The 17,841-nt window shown below is 38.2% G+C and overlaps 2 protein-coding genes across 7 annotated transcripts; one reads left to right on the forward strand and one right to left on the reverse strand.

The window, feature by feature from the left end:
• Nucleotides 1-1,614: 1,614 nt before the first annotated feature.
• LOC143877307 (Plastid-lipid associated protein PAP / fibrillin family protein) lies at nucleotides 1,615-8,592 on the reverse strand. The gene is made up of 3 exons (XM_077379302.1): nucleotides 8,016-8,592; nucleotides 7,850-7,915; nucleotides 1,615-1,965 (listed from the first exon to the last, which is right to left on the reverse strand). The coding sequence occupies exons 1-3, from the start codon at nucleotides 8,534-8,536 to the stop codon at nucleotides 1,866-1,868; spliced, it is 687 nt and encodes a 228-aa protein (XP_077235417.1). The 5' UTR covers nucleotides 8,537-8,592; the 3' UTR covers nucleotides 1,615-1,865.
• Nucleotides 8,593-10,347: 1,755 nt separating this feature from the next.
• On the forward strand, nucleotides 10,348-17,011 carry LOC143876536 (uncharacterized). Of its 6 annotated transcripts, XR_013250412.1 has the most exons (5): nucleotides 10,348-10,582; nucleotides 10,691-10,809; nucleotides 11,709-11,790; nucleotides 16,258-16,309; nucleotides 16,720-17,011. XR_013250412.1 is itself a non-coding variant. In XM_077378244.1 (4 exons), exons 1-3 carry the CDS (start codon nucleotides 10,428-10,430, stop codon nucleotides 16,284-16,286), a joined length of 303 nt encoding a protein of 100 aa, XP_077234359.1. In that variant the 5' UTR covers nucleotides 10,348-10,427; the 3' UTR covers nucleotides 16,287-16,309; nucleotides 16,720-17,011. The 6 variants fall into 6 exon arrangements, 4 of the variants coding, with proteins under 4 accessions (XP_077234359.1, XP_077234360.1, XP_077234361.1 ...); XR_013250411.1 differs by lacking the exon at nucleotides 16,258-16,309; XM_077378244.1 differs by lacking the exon at nucleotides 11,709-11,790.
• Nucleotides 17,012-17,841: the final 830 nt, after the last annotated feature.

A 17,841-nucleotide genomic window follows, 5' to 3' on the forward strand; every position in this document is an offset into this window, starting at 1 on the left:
AAAGTCGATGAGTCAACCTCCACAATTCCATGCCCTTTCCTGACTTTTTTCACCAAAATATCATTGGTCTTTTTCCGGAAACACAGTGGCTAAATAGAGGATGGTGATCTCTTCATAAGTATACACCAAAACTCGGTGTATAAATCAATCTTTGCTTTTCAATCAATTTACCTCCCCACTGATGAGATCACAGTGATCGGCGGTGAGATTTTTTTTTCACCCAAGAGGGACCCACGATTGTAGAGATGCCGAGGGGCGTAGGCTGTAATTGAATAGTAGAAGTGGCTGACACACCAGCTTTCAGAATACAGTAAATGTAATATATCTTTCACCAAATGATTTCAAACAATTGGTTTGGTAAATTGTTGGTAATGTGTGTTGGTCTGTCTCTTCACGTTCTCAGTGAGGATCTTTGAGAATTTTCTTCAAAGGATGAAAGATATTGATGGGACATCAAACGAAGTCCCCCCAAAAGAAAAAGGATCTTAGACTGATCAAATGAAAAGACATGCTTTATATCGGCATATTGCGTAATACAGACATCATACTGGCATAACATATGAAAAGAGAGGAACAGTGGAAGCACCAGAACAAAGCTATAAATTGCTATTGGTTTTGAAGTTCTTATCAATCACTTTGACTTAGGTTCTTTTTCTAATAAATTCTTAGGTCCCTGGTAGACCAGCTTTCTTTTATTATGACTTTTATTATGAAAAGATGACAACCGCGACGCAACTGCCTTAGAGACTGATGAGCTGTAAATGACTAAATCACTTAGGCCCACCATAATTTTACAAGGCCAAAGGCTAATAGTCTCTTGGGTCCAACCACAAATATGTCCTTAGCACGTAAATTTATCCCATGCTAGCGTCAATTCGCTCTAGTGTACGGCCCTGAAGGCCTTATACTAGGGGTGCAACTTGGGTCGGGTCAATTCTAACCCGACGGGTTCAACCAGATTTTTTGGGCAGGTTGGGTTGAACTTTTCCGGGTTGGGAAATGTCAACCAAACCGAAAATCAGGTTGGGTTGGGGTATGGGCAACCCGACCCGACCCGTAACCAGACTAATATAGTAATATGTATTGATATTTCACGTTTTTTATGAGTTTTGCCGTTTTGGGGGTTTCACGAATGTCGCCGAGTTGGAAACCACAATCTATAATTGATTCATTAATTCATTTTGTATTGCATATTCAGATTTGATAATTGTATTATGTCAAAAAAAAAGAGACAAAACAAATATAGACTTTGAAAATGAATGATGTATGGTGCCAGTAGAGTGGAACAACGATAGGTTGCTTTGCTTTTCTAGGTAACAAGCATCTGCTCAACGGGTCAACCCAACCCGACCCGACCCACTGTCAGGATCTTCACCGTTGAATATCAACAATTACCCATGGCAAACCATGAACAAGAATTTAGGATCACCCTCTTGTTACAGGTCTGAACAACCGATTTAGGCAAATTAACCGATTTAGGCATTGCTCAGCTGATAGTCAAGGTTTAAATAGTACAGAATCTATAGTTTTAGAAGCAGTCACAAGCGAGAGCATGAAGAAAGAAATAAGCTATTATTTTATCCGAAGTATCTAGCAATCACGAAAATCCAAAGCAATAGCAACACCCCAAGTAAAAGAGTAATAAATATATGTGGTCACTTGACCATTCTTGATACATATATGTGGTCAAAACATATTGCTAGCAATTGTACTCATAAAATAATTGAGTAAACAGCCATTCAAAAAAAAATTGGGTAAATACATTTGCTTTTGGTGGTAGGCATGGAGTCATGGTGACATCCAAAACACATACAGAACGGCGAAAAAAAAAAAAAAAAAAGGGGGAATAATTACACTTCTACAGTTCATTCTTTCCAAGAATAAGGTGCACGATCTACAACTAAATAATCATCTCGTATATCCTTTACAACTCGAATCTCATCATCAAGGTAGACAGTTTCAAACCTACAGAAAAGAAATTTTAATGAGTTTGATTGAGAGAGACCAAAGAAAAAGAACAAACTGTTATTAAATGGCAAAAAAAATAAGATATGCTTCATGAGGAGAAGAAGAATTGCAACCAGTGGCAAGAATGGATTAGAACTGTTGCCTTTCAGATAAAAACCATAAAGAAGGTACAAGGAAGGATTGAAGAGTTTTTTACATCATGCATTGTCATAAGAAAAGCCCAAGGATGCTTGGTAGTAATATGATGAATGGACCATGCCCATGATAAATCTGGATATCATACCACAATATGTTTCTATATAACATTGATTTTAAAGCCAGCAAATACAAAATCAAAATTTGTATTAGTATAAAAAAGCACTCCAGAGATGTACCGGGTAACCTAGGTTCGTAAAATGGGGGTTGTACCAAAAGTATTTGTGTTAAAAACATTGTTCTACCTTCCATTTCATGCCGAACAGCCCAAATAGGCAACTATATGCTAAACCTCTAGCTTTTTCTTTCTTTTTCTCTTAGAAAGGTAACATCTATTCATTCCCACAACAACACAACAGGAAGAAAGGGACAAGATGTGGGTCTTATACAACCACATAAACAAAGTTAACTGCAGCAGAGATCAACAGCCACTCAGTAACAGTCCCTAATACTGTGTCCACTGTTACAATACAATCTTTAATCCCACCCAGCCTGCCCAACACAAGATGAAATTGGTTTAGTCCCCCTTAAATTACTGTGGATTGTCAGTTGGCACAGTAACCGTCCAAACTCTATCAGCCCCTTCTTTCACCAAATTATCAGCGTTCTCATTGGCAGAGCGGCGCATATACTGAAATTTTGGGTCAATCAGGGGACCAGGTCTCTGAATTCCATGATGATGTCCACTAATGTCTAAGGCCAAACTGCTTTAGTGGTTGCCCATGCTATTACGTTCGATGAGTCCCCTCCTATGATTAGCGGTCCGGGCTCTCCGGACCCATGAGCCGCATACCAGTTTAGACCCCATAAGAAGACCCTCACTTCGGCTTCATTGGAGACAGAAATACCTGCTGATCCTGAAAAATAAGATAACACTCGCCTACTAGTCTCTGAAAGGGCCTCTGATCCCAGATCGCCTCAGGTTACCTTTTGAGCTACCGTAAAAGTTAAATTTAACCCACCCGGGAGGAGGTGGACACCATCAAGTTGATGCTTTGGATTTCTTCTTTCTTTCGAATATGATTGCCTTCTAGTTTCTAAGAGTCTCTCCTACGCTATAGGAAGGTCTATCCTTGCCGCTTCTGCTCCATGCAATGAGATGGGTTTTTATTTCAAGCAAAATCCTCCCCCAACTTCACTTTTGGTCCTTAAATATTCGATTGTTTCTTTCTTTCCATATGTGCCAAATGACCACTTTTGGAAAGTGGGTAGAACCGTCTCCAATTTCTCTTCTTGTATTAAGTCTTACTGTTCTCCTACTATTGGTGCTTGCTTCAAAGAAAGCCTAAATGCAGTAGACATGGTCTACTGTTTCAATTGTTGCAAGAAGCTTCACTTTTCCCCACCGCATGATAGAAAAAATGATACATAACAATTTTCAATAATTTTCCAGCCTGAGGAGCTGGGTGCAAGGTGTGTTTGTGTGAACCCTTACATATGACCGAGTTGTTACGAGGATGTACTTCCACTATCAGGAAAGATTAATTTGCACATTTATGCATCAGATGTGGCAGATGTCTATCTTGTATTTCTGTGCATGTTGAGCCCCATATAGATATAAATATATAATCATATCTTGGCCATTCTATCAATTGAAATGATTTGGTTTAAATCTCTTCCCCAAATATCCTGGGACCAGTCATGGACATAGTAGTATTCGGCAATAATGAAGTTGTGACCTTTAGGGATAGAAAGGTACAACACATGGACCAAAAATAAAATAAAATAGAAATGTTCAATTCATATGGCTCTTAATCCAGTTTTTCATAAGGACACCTAATATTGTGAATTTGATTGCCGTTTGAAATGTGAGAAAATAGCAACAAGCAACGATTAGCCAGCTCATCCAGTAGTGGTAAGTATTTAGATAAAAACATTGGAATGAGGAAATAAATTCATCAACAAGTTTGCACTGACCAACGCCAAACTCAACAGTTTGATAGAAGAGTTGATGGCTCTATCACTTGCATATATTCCTTACAAAGTAAAAGAAAAAAGTAGAATGTTTCCGTCCAATCTCTTGAACGTATATGCAGTTTGAGATTATCTTTCCATGCATATGAAGGAACATACATACATCTTCAGATAACTGACAGAGATAGCTTTAACAAAAAGTCCAATGTTCAATAATATTCAGCTTTGGGCGTGCTCAAACACTTACATGGTTAAGTAATATCGACAAATTCCAGTTCACTGGATAATTTTCAGCTATGATCAGAAATTGTACTTTCTAAAATCAAAAAATTTGGACGGGTTGGTCTAGCATATATTCAACAGAAAATTAGAAAGCTTATAAAAGATTTAGATAAATGAGCATCCAGAGTTTTCTACATTTATTTTGATTAGATACCATGTTTATGCTGAGGAAAAATACATTGTGTTACCTGGAAAAAAAGATTCAGTAGTAATTTGAAACTAGAAAAGGAAGGGCTCTATTAAAAATATCGATGGATCTGATGCCTCATGTGGCCTCTGTTTATTTGCCGGATTGCTATGTCCTCTCCCACTCCTATTACTCCAGATTGTACGGGTCTTGTTACTGATTCTCACACTAACATTGATACTTAGGGTCATGATAGCAATGATCGTGGTCGTGGCGTAACAACAGTGGACATTGCAGAGGTCATGGTCGTAGTCGCGGACGACCCACATGCACTTTTTGTGGTGTTTTTGAACATGAGGGACACTGCTACTACAAGTTTCATGGGTATCTTAGGATCGTTCTCCAGTTGCCCATGGCCATGTTGCAACCTCTGATGCTAACTATCCTCAAGACACCTCTTGACATCAGATCCTTGAGTGATTAACTTGCCAGGAAGCAGGAGATGATTGCTCTTGTTGACCCTTCCTCTACGCAGTCAGGTACCCTAGTCTCATAAGCATTTCATGTTACTCACCAAACCTAGGTCATCGACTCAAGTGCCTCCAACCATATGGTTGGTGAGTCCCACTAGTTTGCCTGTCTTGATCCTCATTATTCTACTAGACAGGTTTGTCTTTCTGGCCTGTCTTTTACCCCTGCCTCGGGCATTTGTAGTGTTCATAATTCACCTTATTATCCTTTCCTGTGTGTTGCAAGTGTCAGACCTCTCATCTAACTTGTTGTCGATTAGTAGCATAACTAAATCTTTAAATTGCTCTAACATTTTCCCATCTTGTTTCTTTTTCAAAGCCTCGGGACTATGACTTTTATTAAGAGGGATCTTGAGCATGGAAGCCTATACTTTTTTGAAGTTGATCCCGATTGTCCTACCACTTTTATTTCTGATTCTATCTTCTACCTTTGAACTCAGAATGTTGCAGTTGTGGTATGACTATTTGTGATGCACACCATCCTAAAGTCCAAATTTTAATTTTTGGAGGTTTTTTACTCCCTTAAGCTATAATAGGGGTGCCATAGTATTTTTCCATCAAGATCTCTTAATTTTTTTGAGTTATGAGTGTTTTAAATAGGCCCCACACATGTATTACGGAAATTTAAGTAGGAAGCAAGCTTTTAAGTCGTTAGATGGTATTTTAGTCTTTAAAGGTGTTAATATTTTTATTTAGGGCTTTAGAACTTTTTAGTTCTCTTCCTTTTTTCTTATCAATTGGAAGCCTAAGACCACTTTTATTTGATGATGAATAATAGATGGTGATGCTATGCTACTGGTGGATGTTATGGATGGATGAATAAATAAAAAGGATTGTTCTTTGTTGCTTTGCAAAATTGTGGGTGTGAAGCCTTCTTCTCCAAGGTGCGAAGCATTGATCTTCTCCAAGGTGCTAAGCCTGGAACCTCAATGTGATGCCTAGGGTATTGCTACTGTGATTCTAGCATAATCTTTATGAAATGCCAAAGAAAACTCTTGGTGGAATGCCTTGAGATAAGTATCTTATTTTTTTCATTACATGAAGTCTAGATTTCTCTTATTTTATCTCTTCTTTTCTTGGTGTCCTCTAAAAAATAATAAGCAAGAGAATTGGAAATATTCTTTTCCCTTGCCCAAAACCTCAAAACCCTAATTCGCAACTCAACTCAACTCAACAAAGCCTCTGTCCCAAACTAGTTGGGGTCGGCTAAATGAATCCTTTAGAAAATTTTCATGAAAAAGGTGAAAGGAATCTACCCGGCTCTAATCCTGGCTCTAGTTGGGTTCGTCTACGTGAATCATTTTCTTCCACTCAAAACCCTAATTATTCTTTTTATTTTACCCATCACATCTCAACCTAAACACTCTGTCCATCAATCTTGCCCAAAACCCTAACCCACACCTTTCAAGCATACGTATGTAGCTTCCTAGCATACGTCTTCTTCCCAAATATATTTCTCCATATTCTTACATCATACAGATTTTCCAATTTCTTTGAAACTCAAACGACATTAACTTATGCTAAGGTGGAAGCATTAGGATCTGTGTATTAAAGAGCAACATAGAAAAAGCTTTTTACAAGAAACCATCCAAGGCAGGTGCAAAGTATACTATTTTTTACTTTGATAAGTTAACTTTGTTGCATTAGTATGGGATATGAGAAATGGGAAATTGTGAAATACAAGCAATTATCAGATATTATAAATTATTAAAGAAGAGTCTACTGATACAGGTAGATAAGACTTCGCATATACAACAATAAGTAAGAGTGTAAGACCAATCTATCTCTTTTGTTCTACATGGAAACACCCAACTTTAGTAAAAGTAAAACTATATGGATAAGCATATGACTACACAACCAAAGTTTTTAAAGAAAAGATCCTTAAATCTTTAGAGATCTATTCTCCCTTTTCGAACACTTAAAGATCTAAATAGGAAGCTCCTTCAATGTCTCTTCCCCTTCCACTTCTTCTACAAATGAATAAATAAACAAAAATAACGATGAGAGTAATTTCTCTACAAAACAAAAAGCATCACTAAGTATTATATCAAAGAGACCAGAGCTGTACGTCTTTAACGCAGTTTCTAATTCATTATTGAGGCAGCAAAATTACATCATTTTCTCATGATTTTCACATGGGGCCTCAACCGACCACCTTCATTCTTGCACTTCTCTCATGTTTTGCTCGATCAACAGAGGCACGCTCTTCATGGGATGGCCATCTTACTGGGCCAGCAAACTTATCCACGGGAAAGGCCTAATCAACTTCTTTGGGTACTTGTTTGTTTATTTTATTTATAAATCAAAGTCGATTCGATATGAATATCACTGCAATGCGTTCGCTTTGAATTGAATTAAATAATTATGTGATTGCAAGTAGCAAGTCTCATTGCCTACATAATTCACTGGAACTTTCACCAACGCATTCATTTTAAAGTTAACAACTTTCACATTCTTATAATATCTGAAACTTCACATCCTTTTAACAGTTGCATGACATTCCCTTATAAAATCACTCGAATCCATTAAAATTAGAATAGTTTGACAAATTTGTCTATTATCTTTCTAGGCTTCAAATTAAAACTTCTTTGTTTTAGCTAGTCTGCTTCTAACATTATAAAATCAATCAAACCCATTAAAAAATAAACTAGTTTGAAAATATCGATTAATTTCTTTCTTGGCTTTAAATTTAAATTTCTTTGTTTTCGCTAGTGTACTTCTCATGAGCTAGAAATTTCAACAAGAAATGAAATACCTGTCAGTCTCAAGATAACCTGGAACCACATCTCTAAAATACCAAAATAAACCAAATTGAAAGTGAGAAATCTCTTACCACCCCTGCCCGAAAGGCGGCAATGGGAATTCCCAATCCTTCCCTCGCAGAACCGCGCTCGTGAATCTGCCCCCAAATTAACAAACCAAAAACCCAATAAATTCCATGAGAAACAAAAATAAAAATAAAAATAAAAATAAATAAACAGCCTAATTACAAAACGTACCTGAAATTTACTCTTTGCCGCGACGCAATTTCAATGCTCGATCGCACAAAGAAAACACCGGATGGCGGAAACGTAATTACATTATTAAGAATGAGTTTCTCTACGTCTACGACCTGCAAAACGTCTCCAGTTTCGGTTCCAAACAAACGAGCGTTCTTAATGATGAAAAGTTGCTCCTTTTCTGTAGTCCATAACATTCTCCAAGTAGCGGAAAGTGAAGAATCTGTAGTGACCAAATCCTTTCCGAGAACTGAAAGAGCATCGATCGCTTTGATGATTTTTGATCTCTTTGATGGATTTCCCTCAGTTTTGATCCCTCTTTCCTGGTCTGAAATTAGGGCTAGAAGATCGGCTTTGGCGAGTTGAGATTCGTCTGTGGATGTAGTAGTTGAGCAGGTGGTGATGGATTTCTGAAGGCGAGGGTTTCTCGAAGGGTACGGTTTCCTAGGGTTAGGGTTTCGCGGTCTGTATGATGAGATGGGAAGTGTGGAGGAGGCGGGAGGGAGAAACGATGTGGACATGGTTAATTTGTGGGGATTTGGATGTCGCGAAAGAAAGGTTGGAGAGCTGAGAAAGAACCTGTTGGGGTATTTCCTAACGGTCACTCGTTGGGCCCACCTTAATAATAAAACCTACGAACCGTTGGATTTTGTAGGCCTTACTGTTACTTGATTACATATAGATGTTACTAAGTGGGACCCAATTTTGAGATTCATATGCTATCTTGGCCATCACACTTTCCTTTCTGTTTGGTTGTGTGCCGCATACTGAAGAGTAGTGGGATAAGTAGTCAACACGTAGGAGACAAGAATTTCATATCAACTATTTTTCAAAGGAAAAAAATTTCATCACAAAAATTTTTTTCTTGCAATCCAATTAGGGAAAACATTTTTTTTTTTACTTCCCGGCAAAAGGAGAGGACTTGTGTATGAGTGTGAGCACTCCGGAGCTTCAAGACTCTATTTTCAAAGACAGTGTGGGCACGGTTTATGCTAGAATGTAATCTTTTCCTTTTTTGTTAGCCCGGCTTCTTCGGCCTTCGCTCCTTATGTACTATCTTCTTGCTTTCTAATATATTTTAGCCGGGGTCTTGCCTAACCCAAGCTTACTCGCCAAGAAAAAAAAAAAACGAAAAACATTTTTTATAAATTTGTTTCATGGGATTTTATTTTATTTTCCCTTCATATCCACGATTTAGAGGGTGATATGGTTTTGAATTTTGTTATTCCAGTGTGCAATCGAGGCAGCTATTACAATTCTTCGGATTGACGACATGGTTAAGGTTTTCAAAGAGGAACGTGAGAAGGAGGAGTAGAGAGGATTACTTCAACTTCATTACAATTTTGTTCTTGGGTGTGGCACTATGGGTTGCTTTTGTAATTCAGAAGACCCAGCAAGTTTTTCACGGTGGTCTCTTGTTATATGTCCTCGTAGTGTCAGAAGGGGAGGCCATTTTCTTCTTCAAGTCTTCCTTTCGGCCTTTCCTGTTAGATAGTACTGGGTTGGCTGGGAAGTATTTGATTTTAATGTGGCTTAAGTTGTAGAGAAAACGGTTCCTACACATATGTGTAGAGAGTTCTCTATTGTATTGTTATGCTAATTAAAGAAATTGGATATATTTTATGGAAAATAAATTTTCTATTTCTTGGTAAGCTCATTTGTCATGGATTTATTTTTCCAAATTATATTTTTTTTTTCTCTTGTTTCAAGTCAAAGCTGCATGCCTGCTGTATTCTGGATTTTATTTTCTATAAAATCATTTCTCCATGGGAAATACTATTTTCCATAATTTTATTTTCCTTCGATCCAAACACAGCCTAAACACTAAACAGTTGATATTTGTTGTTCTTTATCCTATACCGTCTCTGTGTGCTCCATTCACCCTACATCGATTTCCTACGAGATCAATGGTCTTAATTGCTCATACATGTCCCCATGTGGGACCCTTAGAATTAATCTTCACCATTGATCCTGATGGTACGGTTTCTCAAGCCGTTTCTTCTTATAATATCTTAGAGCGTTCCTATTTCTGGGGTTTCATATTGAAGGGTTAGGATCGCTTATTCATATTGAAGGCCAAAACACAGTGGGACCCACTTGTTCTCTAATCTGAACCGTTCATCATCCAAACCATGCTGATCTTGATCCTCCAATGGAGAGGCTCCACCTGAATGCAAGTTGAAACTTGAAAGCGTCTAGCAGAAAAAAAAAAAATACCACTTTCACATCATAAGTAAAAATGAGTTTTCTTGGAAAAATATTTCCGTGGAAAATGAGTTTGGAGCGTTTGGATTTATTTATTTTCCTTTCCATTCCCCACCCAAACAAACAATAGCCCCTTAAACCCTAAACCCACGTCAAAACGCCCTCTCGTTGCATTCCAACGAGAGTTTTTTCCTCCGTCTTATTATCATGGCTTCTTCTTCCTGCAACAGACTGATGAACAGAACAGCTCTCTCTTCCCTCAAATCCCCCATTAGATCTAAGCTACGAACCTCTTCTCCAAACCCTCCCTCAGCAGGAAAATCCAGCTCAGCAATTCCTCGTCGCTTTTCTTCCATCACCAGGTCAGTTCTTCGCAACAAAAACTTACTGGAAAAAAAATCCATCTCTTTCTACCTAATAGGGATTTTCATGCTCAACTTTGCCCTAATTTTCGCATCTTTGTTCCACAGATCACCTTCCGAATTAGGATGTGTGCACTCTCTTCTCCCTCTCCACAGTGCCGTGGCCATTGCAAGGCTAACCTCGTGCCTAAGCTTGAACTCGCGTGATTCCCGCGCTCTTTCTCAGGGTACCCTCTCTCGTACCTCTCCAGGACTCTAATTTTTGTTGTTTTTTACTTTCGAAATCGGCTTTCTTTATTTGTTTCATCAGATTTTTTAAAAAGATGACACTTATGTTGAGTTTGTTTAATTTTCTTTTCCTTGTTTGATCTGCTTACATGTATTGTATTGTATACCTGCAGTTTTTTAAGATTTTTTGTCATGTTTTCGGCAAAAAATAAAATAAAAGTATTACCTGCAGATTGTCAAAATTTTGAACTCTCTGTAGTGAAATAATTATCTTCCCTAGCAGTTATCATGGGCTTTAAAACATATACATCTGGGTAGTAGAAAAGGTCATTGACTTAGAGCTTTCACTTGTTGTGATTAGGATCCATTGCAAGCTTCTGCTTCTCTACTGGGAAGACTTATGTTACTAACCCAAATCGGTTCACAACGGATTTGATCTCCTTAGAGGGTAGATCAGCCTTTTGATCCACTTCGAGGGAAGGGTCAATCCTCCTTTGTGCACAAAGACACGATTTCCCAAACAAGTTTCTTCATTCCTTCAAAAAGGGGCTGCATACATGTTATTTATTAAAAAAAACGCCTAATCTAGATAATCCTTATCTATAAGACTCCTACCCACTCCACACAAATCTAAACTAATCTATTCAGCCCAAGTGGGTCCATCTAGGTACATAACAACCTATTCTTTCCTTGTGACTGTAAATGCATGGTAGATGAAGTTGTTATTTTCTGAGGGGTTACAGTCCCAGTATATAAAGTGGTATAAATTTTATCGCCATATTTAAAACAGAACTGATTTGACTGTTTCTTTATATTTGTGTGAGAAATTGCAACTTTAATTTGTGAGTTAGTGTCATCTCGTCTCCCGCAACCAACATAAAGTATTTGCTTCCTGCAGGCACATGAATTTTCCAATGCTTGAAAGAAATAAACTGAGCTTTTACGGACCAGCAAATTATGCTTCACAGCATCAATCTCGAGTATGAACACTGTTAACATAGACAATATCATTTAATTAGTTATATGTTTAATACAAGAGAGACAAAAGACAGATGTTTCATTCCTTTACTTTCCTCAATCCATCAATATGATTCACACCAAAAGTTTCATTGAAGTAGATAGGAAATCCTTCAAATGTAAGATTTGAAAATAACAGCATTCAGCTTCTGCATTGCTTTCTTTTTACTGCTCTTATTCATTAGTTCCTAGCTGGAAAAATATTTGTTACTCTTATGAATATTCATAGATTTAATAATCAAAAGTGTGTATTTTTCTTTTTTATTTTGATTTTGTGAGGGCATTATATTTGAAATCAATTAGTAGCAATTTCACGTGTATCACCTCCTTCCACCCAAAGCTTCTAGTGGTTTCTTCTTGTAATGGGCCAATTTTTTTTACAAGCCCTTGTTGCAAAACATTGGTATGCAATTGATAGCAAATATGGATGCATGGGATCAGATCATACTCAAGATTTAGGATTTCAAAATTAGCATAAATTAGCATATCAGTATTGCCTCTTTGACTGAAAACCTTCGCAAACACAGAGGCGTTTATAAGGAATAGATGGTCCTTTTTATTTATTTATTTGATTCCTTTATGTCCTTTTTATATTCCTTTATTTCTCACACTGAATGACATTTCTTTGACTTTACAAATATTTAACGAAACATCTAAAATGCTCAAGTTCATTAGAGTAGAAAGAGAAACCTAGCTTCTTTTTTCTGATGGAACTTTACTTCTCAAGATATGCAGTCCCATTTCCCTTTCCTTATCTATCTATCACCATGCTTGCATTACTCCTCTCACTCTTATCTCGTCCTCTTGTTCTCATCTATCTCATATTTAATGAAACATCCAAAATGGTCAAGTTGATTAGCGTAGTAAGAGAAACCTAGCTTCTTTTTTCTGATGGAACTTTACATCATGCAGTCACATTTCCCTTTCCTGATCTATCTATCACCATGCTTGCATTACTCCTCTCACTCTTATCTCGTCCTCTTTTTCTCATATTTCATCAAGCCACCTCCTTACCTCTTGCCATCACATATCCGTACCTCATCACCTGCTATCCTCTTGTATCTCTCACATATGTGGTGGTAAACTTTATGCATACCACTAACTTACCCATAAAAATAAAAAAACTTTATGCATACCCTACCATTCAAAAAAAATAAAATTTATGCATACCCTACTACGAAGTCCATGAACAACAATTGTGTCAATCAATGTACAATCAAATTATTCTTGTAATAGTGACTTTTTTTCTTTTTTTGCTCTTATTTCTTTTGGGGTGGCAGTGTGGAGAGGCTGCAGTTTGACCTGATGTCTCACACAGCCTAATGCAGCCTCAGCATGTACTCCTATATTTATGTAGCCCCAGGGTAGCATGCCCAGGACAAATTTCTAGTATTGATACACACTCACAGGAGTCTTGTGCCTCTCAAACACCATGTGATGACATAAAACATCCCCACATGGAAAAATATGAAAGCATACTAACCCTACCTACATGGTTGCAAGTAAAGATAAAAATCAAGGATCGATTACAGAAGACTCAATCTAGAAATACGCGCAACCTGTAGATACATCTGAGTCTCTAACATGGTTTTAAATTTCGACCGAAATCCGAAATTTTGGATTTCGGTGGAGACCGACACCGAAACCCATAAAAACCGAAACGGTCATTTATTTCGACCGAAATTTCGGTTTTCCTGAAATTTGACCCAAAAAAAATATTTTTTTTAATATTATTTTAATATTTCACCGAAATTTTGGCCTAAATTACCGAAATTTAATATTGAATAAAATATTACTTTCGGGGTTTTGTACCAGATTTTGACCGAAATTTCAAAATTTCGGTCGAAACCGGTACCGAAACCGAAATTTTAAACCTTGGTCTCTAACAATACTGTCAGTTAATGCAGTACCTTTCTTTGTTCTTGCAAATAGCCTTAAAGTTACAAGTTTCAGGCCTATCTTTTATGCTAGAAAGGGTTCTTTTGTTCTGATGATTTTCTTGAATCCCCAAGTAGTGAAGACTGGACTTCTTTCCTAGACCAAGCAACCCTTTATGTCCTTTTTATCCTGTCTTATTACCTAGTCAAAATGTTTATGGCAGCTTCCCAAGTCATGTCCTTCAAATCCTCCAAATGCAGAATATATTGAGCTATATCTTCCAACTGCATCGTTTGTATCTATCTCATATCCGGCATCCATCCAATCATTTTGCTTTTAAATCGGAACGACACTGGTTGGCTGCATCCATCCGTGATTTTTTTCATGAGCTTGAGTTCACTTTGTTGATGGGAAGAAACTTTCCAAAGATGTTGGTTGTTCACATTCAATTTTGGTATAGGCCAGCATAGGCCGGAATCACTGATGGATGGCATTGAATTGAACTTTAAGACAGTCCAGAACATTGACTTCCATTACTCCTAGATGTTTGTCGTAGAATGATAGTCAAAGTGAGCTGCCTGGCATCATTGGGCTGAACTTTAATACAGTGCAGAACATTGTCTTCCATCATTCCTGGATGTTTGTCCTCAAATGATATGAGCTGCCCCGCATCGAGTGCAAAATATTGCCCTAGTTGGAGTAATACTTTTATTAGGCTTTTCCACCAACATCCAGCAAAATGCCTCTAATCATGGTCTTAAATTGTATTTTGGGATTACCATTCAAAAACAATTGTAATTTGGGATTCCTTGTGGTTAACACCTTGTAACTTTTAGACAATTAGGATTTAGGAAAAACGGCTTCCATCTACTTCATCGAGGCTAGGGGTGCAACTCGGGTCGGGTTCAACCCGAACCCGACGGGAGTTCAACCTGAAAAAGGGTCGGGTTGAGATCAGGTTCGGGTTGACTTTTCCCAACCCGGTTTGAGTTCGGGTTCGGGTTGAGGGTTTGGCAACCCGACCCGGGTGCAACCGAACATTTTTTATGACTTTTATTTTTTTTTAAAGCTTAAAAACTCAGGTTGGTTCGGGTTGAACCTCGTCGGGATGGAAATCGGGTCGGTTCGGGTTGGAAAATTAGGTTCCTCGGGTCGGCAACCCGACCAAACCCGACTCGTGTTCCACCCCTAATCAAGGCATTCGAGAGGTTAGCAAGGCATATTTTGGGCAAAACAATAATGAACACCGAGTTGCCCCCATCTCTCAGCCACAAATGATTGAATGGCAGCGATTTATTAATATAAAGAAAAGGGGCACCAAGGGACTGATGTGGTCGACTACATGTCAAACAAAAAGAGTAAAAACATAATAAAAGTGAAGGGGGAAGAAAATAAAGAAACTCTACACCATGTCTTCCCACCTCATGCCCGGACAACCGATCTGGCTCGCTATTGTCTGAGTGCCAAATGTGTTGGAACTTGATTTCATGCCCCTCTACTTGGTCCGAGACCTACTCTATCACATTAGTGAACCCCCATGGATAATTGGTCCCCTTGCTCATCCAACTAAACACATTGTGGGAATCACCTTCAACAATCGAACAATCAAGATCATTGTTCTTGACAGAGCTGATCCTAGTCAATAGCATCTGCACCTCCACATCAGACGCATCTGTAACTCCTAACTGGCTTGGTGGTACCAACCGCTGTTGGCCCGAGATTTCCTAAGCTGGATCCATCGAAATTGAGTTTCATGAAGCCGGGGGAGGGGGCTCCCATCTAGGGGAAGGTCTGTTCTCCTGTTCAAAGAACTCTGATCTAATCTCAACCCAAGACCGCGCAAAAAAGATTAATAGACACCTCTGAAGTCAGGAAGAACTCTAGCCCACGTCACAATCAAAGATAAGATATGCTGTTGGGTGGAGTAGCATCTCCTGGCCACTCCATCAAAAACTTCTGCTGGATGGTGCTTTGGGCGATACGGAAACAAAGGAAGCCTTTATCTTTCATCCACTAACCTACATATGGGGAGCAATCCAAGCCAAGGAAACCAATCCCAGCCACTAGCAATGTTTGTTCTTATTATTTGTTACCGCTCACTTATTTGCAAACCTTTTTTTATGCTACCAGAAGTTCATTTCTTGAACAACAATCAGTATCTTACTAATCAGTATGTTGTTTCTGTCCTGTGCCTATATGATTTTAAGATGCATCACATTCACTAGCCCGTTGGATCAATTAGTGTGAATATGATTTAGAGCTGAAAACGGGAGGCTGAAGTGGATGTATCACGAGTCTATGACACATGACACCCAACCCACTAGTTTTGTCAGTTTTCATATAAAATATATGCAAATATGTATATCATATGCTCCAGGCTGGGGCTGCATTTTGAAGTATGACTAATAGCTCCAGATAAGTAAATTTTCTCAGGAAGAGACTTTCATCTGTAGAGATAAGACAAATTTACATGAGTTCGACTAGTGAAAAAAAGAAGAGACTTTCACTTGTTGGTCATAATTTAGCATGTAATCGAATTGCTCTTTTCCCAGATGGAAATGATGGTTCTGATGGTTCGTGAATATGTTCAACCATTTGCTGAAGGTGGGCTCCTTTCATATGCCTCGATTAGTTTAATGGACTTACATTCTTATTCCCTCTTGGATTTGCTGTCATGCTTATTTCAGAATGACAATTGGTGTTGACCTTGGCCATGCTGTCATGCTTATGTCGGTCGGGCAATTTGTTTTTACCACCTACACAAGCTTCTTGAATTTATCATTACTAGAAGATCATCTCTGTCTTAGGACAAATTCTATCTTTTTTTCTCATTATTTTAGTGAAATCGGATGCAGAACCTTGTACTGCTAGTAGCTTCATACTATAGAAGGAATTTCATTACCTGGATTTGTATTTTGAATGAGTTATTCCGTATTTTCATTCGTCTATTCTTGTTGATTTTTAATTCTTGGTGTTCTTTTTCTGATGGAGTTGTTTATCGTCTGTTCCATCAGAGCTCGGTCTATCAATTCCAAGGTGACACTGTAAGGAGACCACAAGACAACATCCTCACCTTGCTGTAATATTTGAAGGCTTTTTTTTGTATTTTTCTCCACCAATACTTCACTTAGCCTGATCTTTATATTTTTAGCCCGTTTGATACTCTGCTTTTCTGCTTTCCCCAACCATAAAAAATTGTAGAATTTGATTCAATTCTTCCTGCCAAGATGAATAAACCTCACTAAGAAAGAATAATTAAAGAGTTGGTCTTGTTTATTTTCCATAGTTTATCTTGCACGTTGCACTCATCTTTCTTCCCTCATTTATGTTTTCCTTTGCTTGATTTCTGCCATCTTAATTAGTGGGGATGAAAATGAATTTTTCAATTCTAATTGAGTTGACAGAACTTCCGAAAACAACCTCAAATATGGTCAGACGTAGAGAGCCTCTGAAACGAGGGTTGCTTTGTTAAGAAAAAAGGTGTGTGAAGCAATTGATTTATGGAATTAATGTAATGCAGAATATGTGACATGCATCCATGCACAGCATTTTGTTGATATGTTCCCCTCTCCCTTGTGCATGCGTGTGTTCTTGAGGGTGCACCCACGTGTGTGATTTAGGACTGCTAATGTTAGAGAATAGATCTGGATTAGGTAGTTGGGTTGGATTAGCTAGGTTGCTAGGTTAGGATTAGGATTATCTTTTCCATCTTATCCTTATCTTCTCTTGTTTGTCTGTAAGTGCTTATTTAAGCACATTTTAGTGATTAATGAAATTCATCCGAGATTTCTAGAAATCTGAAACTTAACAAATGGTATCAGAGCTCAGGACGTGCGGGTTGTGGTTCCATGCAAAAGCAAATAGTCTCGCATCGGTAGAAACATGTGGATGTGGATGGGTTATAAGAGAATGAACACCCTCCCTCTAATGGCTAGCTTTTAGGGGTGAGTTCAACCCGGTTTAATTTCCTAACAAATGGTGTCAGAGCAACGGGCAAAAGCCTACGTTGACCTTGAAAGTTGATATTTGCAGAGACAAGCACACAACAACAACAACCCACTGCCTCTATTTAGGCCAACCCTAGAAAGAGGGGCCACACGGGAGGGGGAGAGTTAAAGTATAAAGAATAAATAAAC

Source organism: Tasmannia lanceolata, unplaced genomic scaffold (genome assembly GCF_043159265.1).
Source record: "Tasmannia lanceolata isolate RefF3 unplaced genomic scaffold, GAP_Taslan_0.1 ptg000005l, whole genome shotgun sequence".
NCBI classification, from domain to species: domain Eukaryota; kingdom Viridiplantae; phylum Streptophyta; class Magnoliopsida; order Canellales; family Winteraceae; genus Tasmannia; species Tasmannia lanceolata.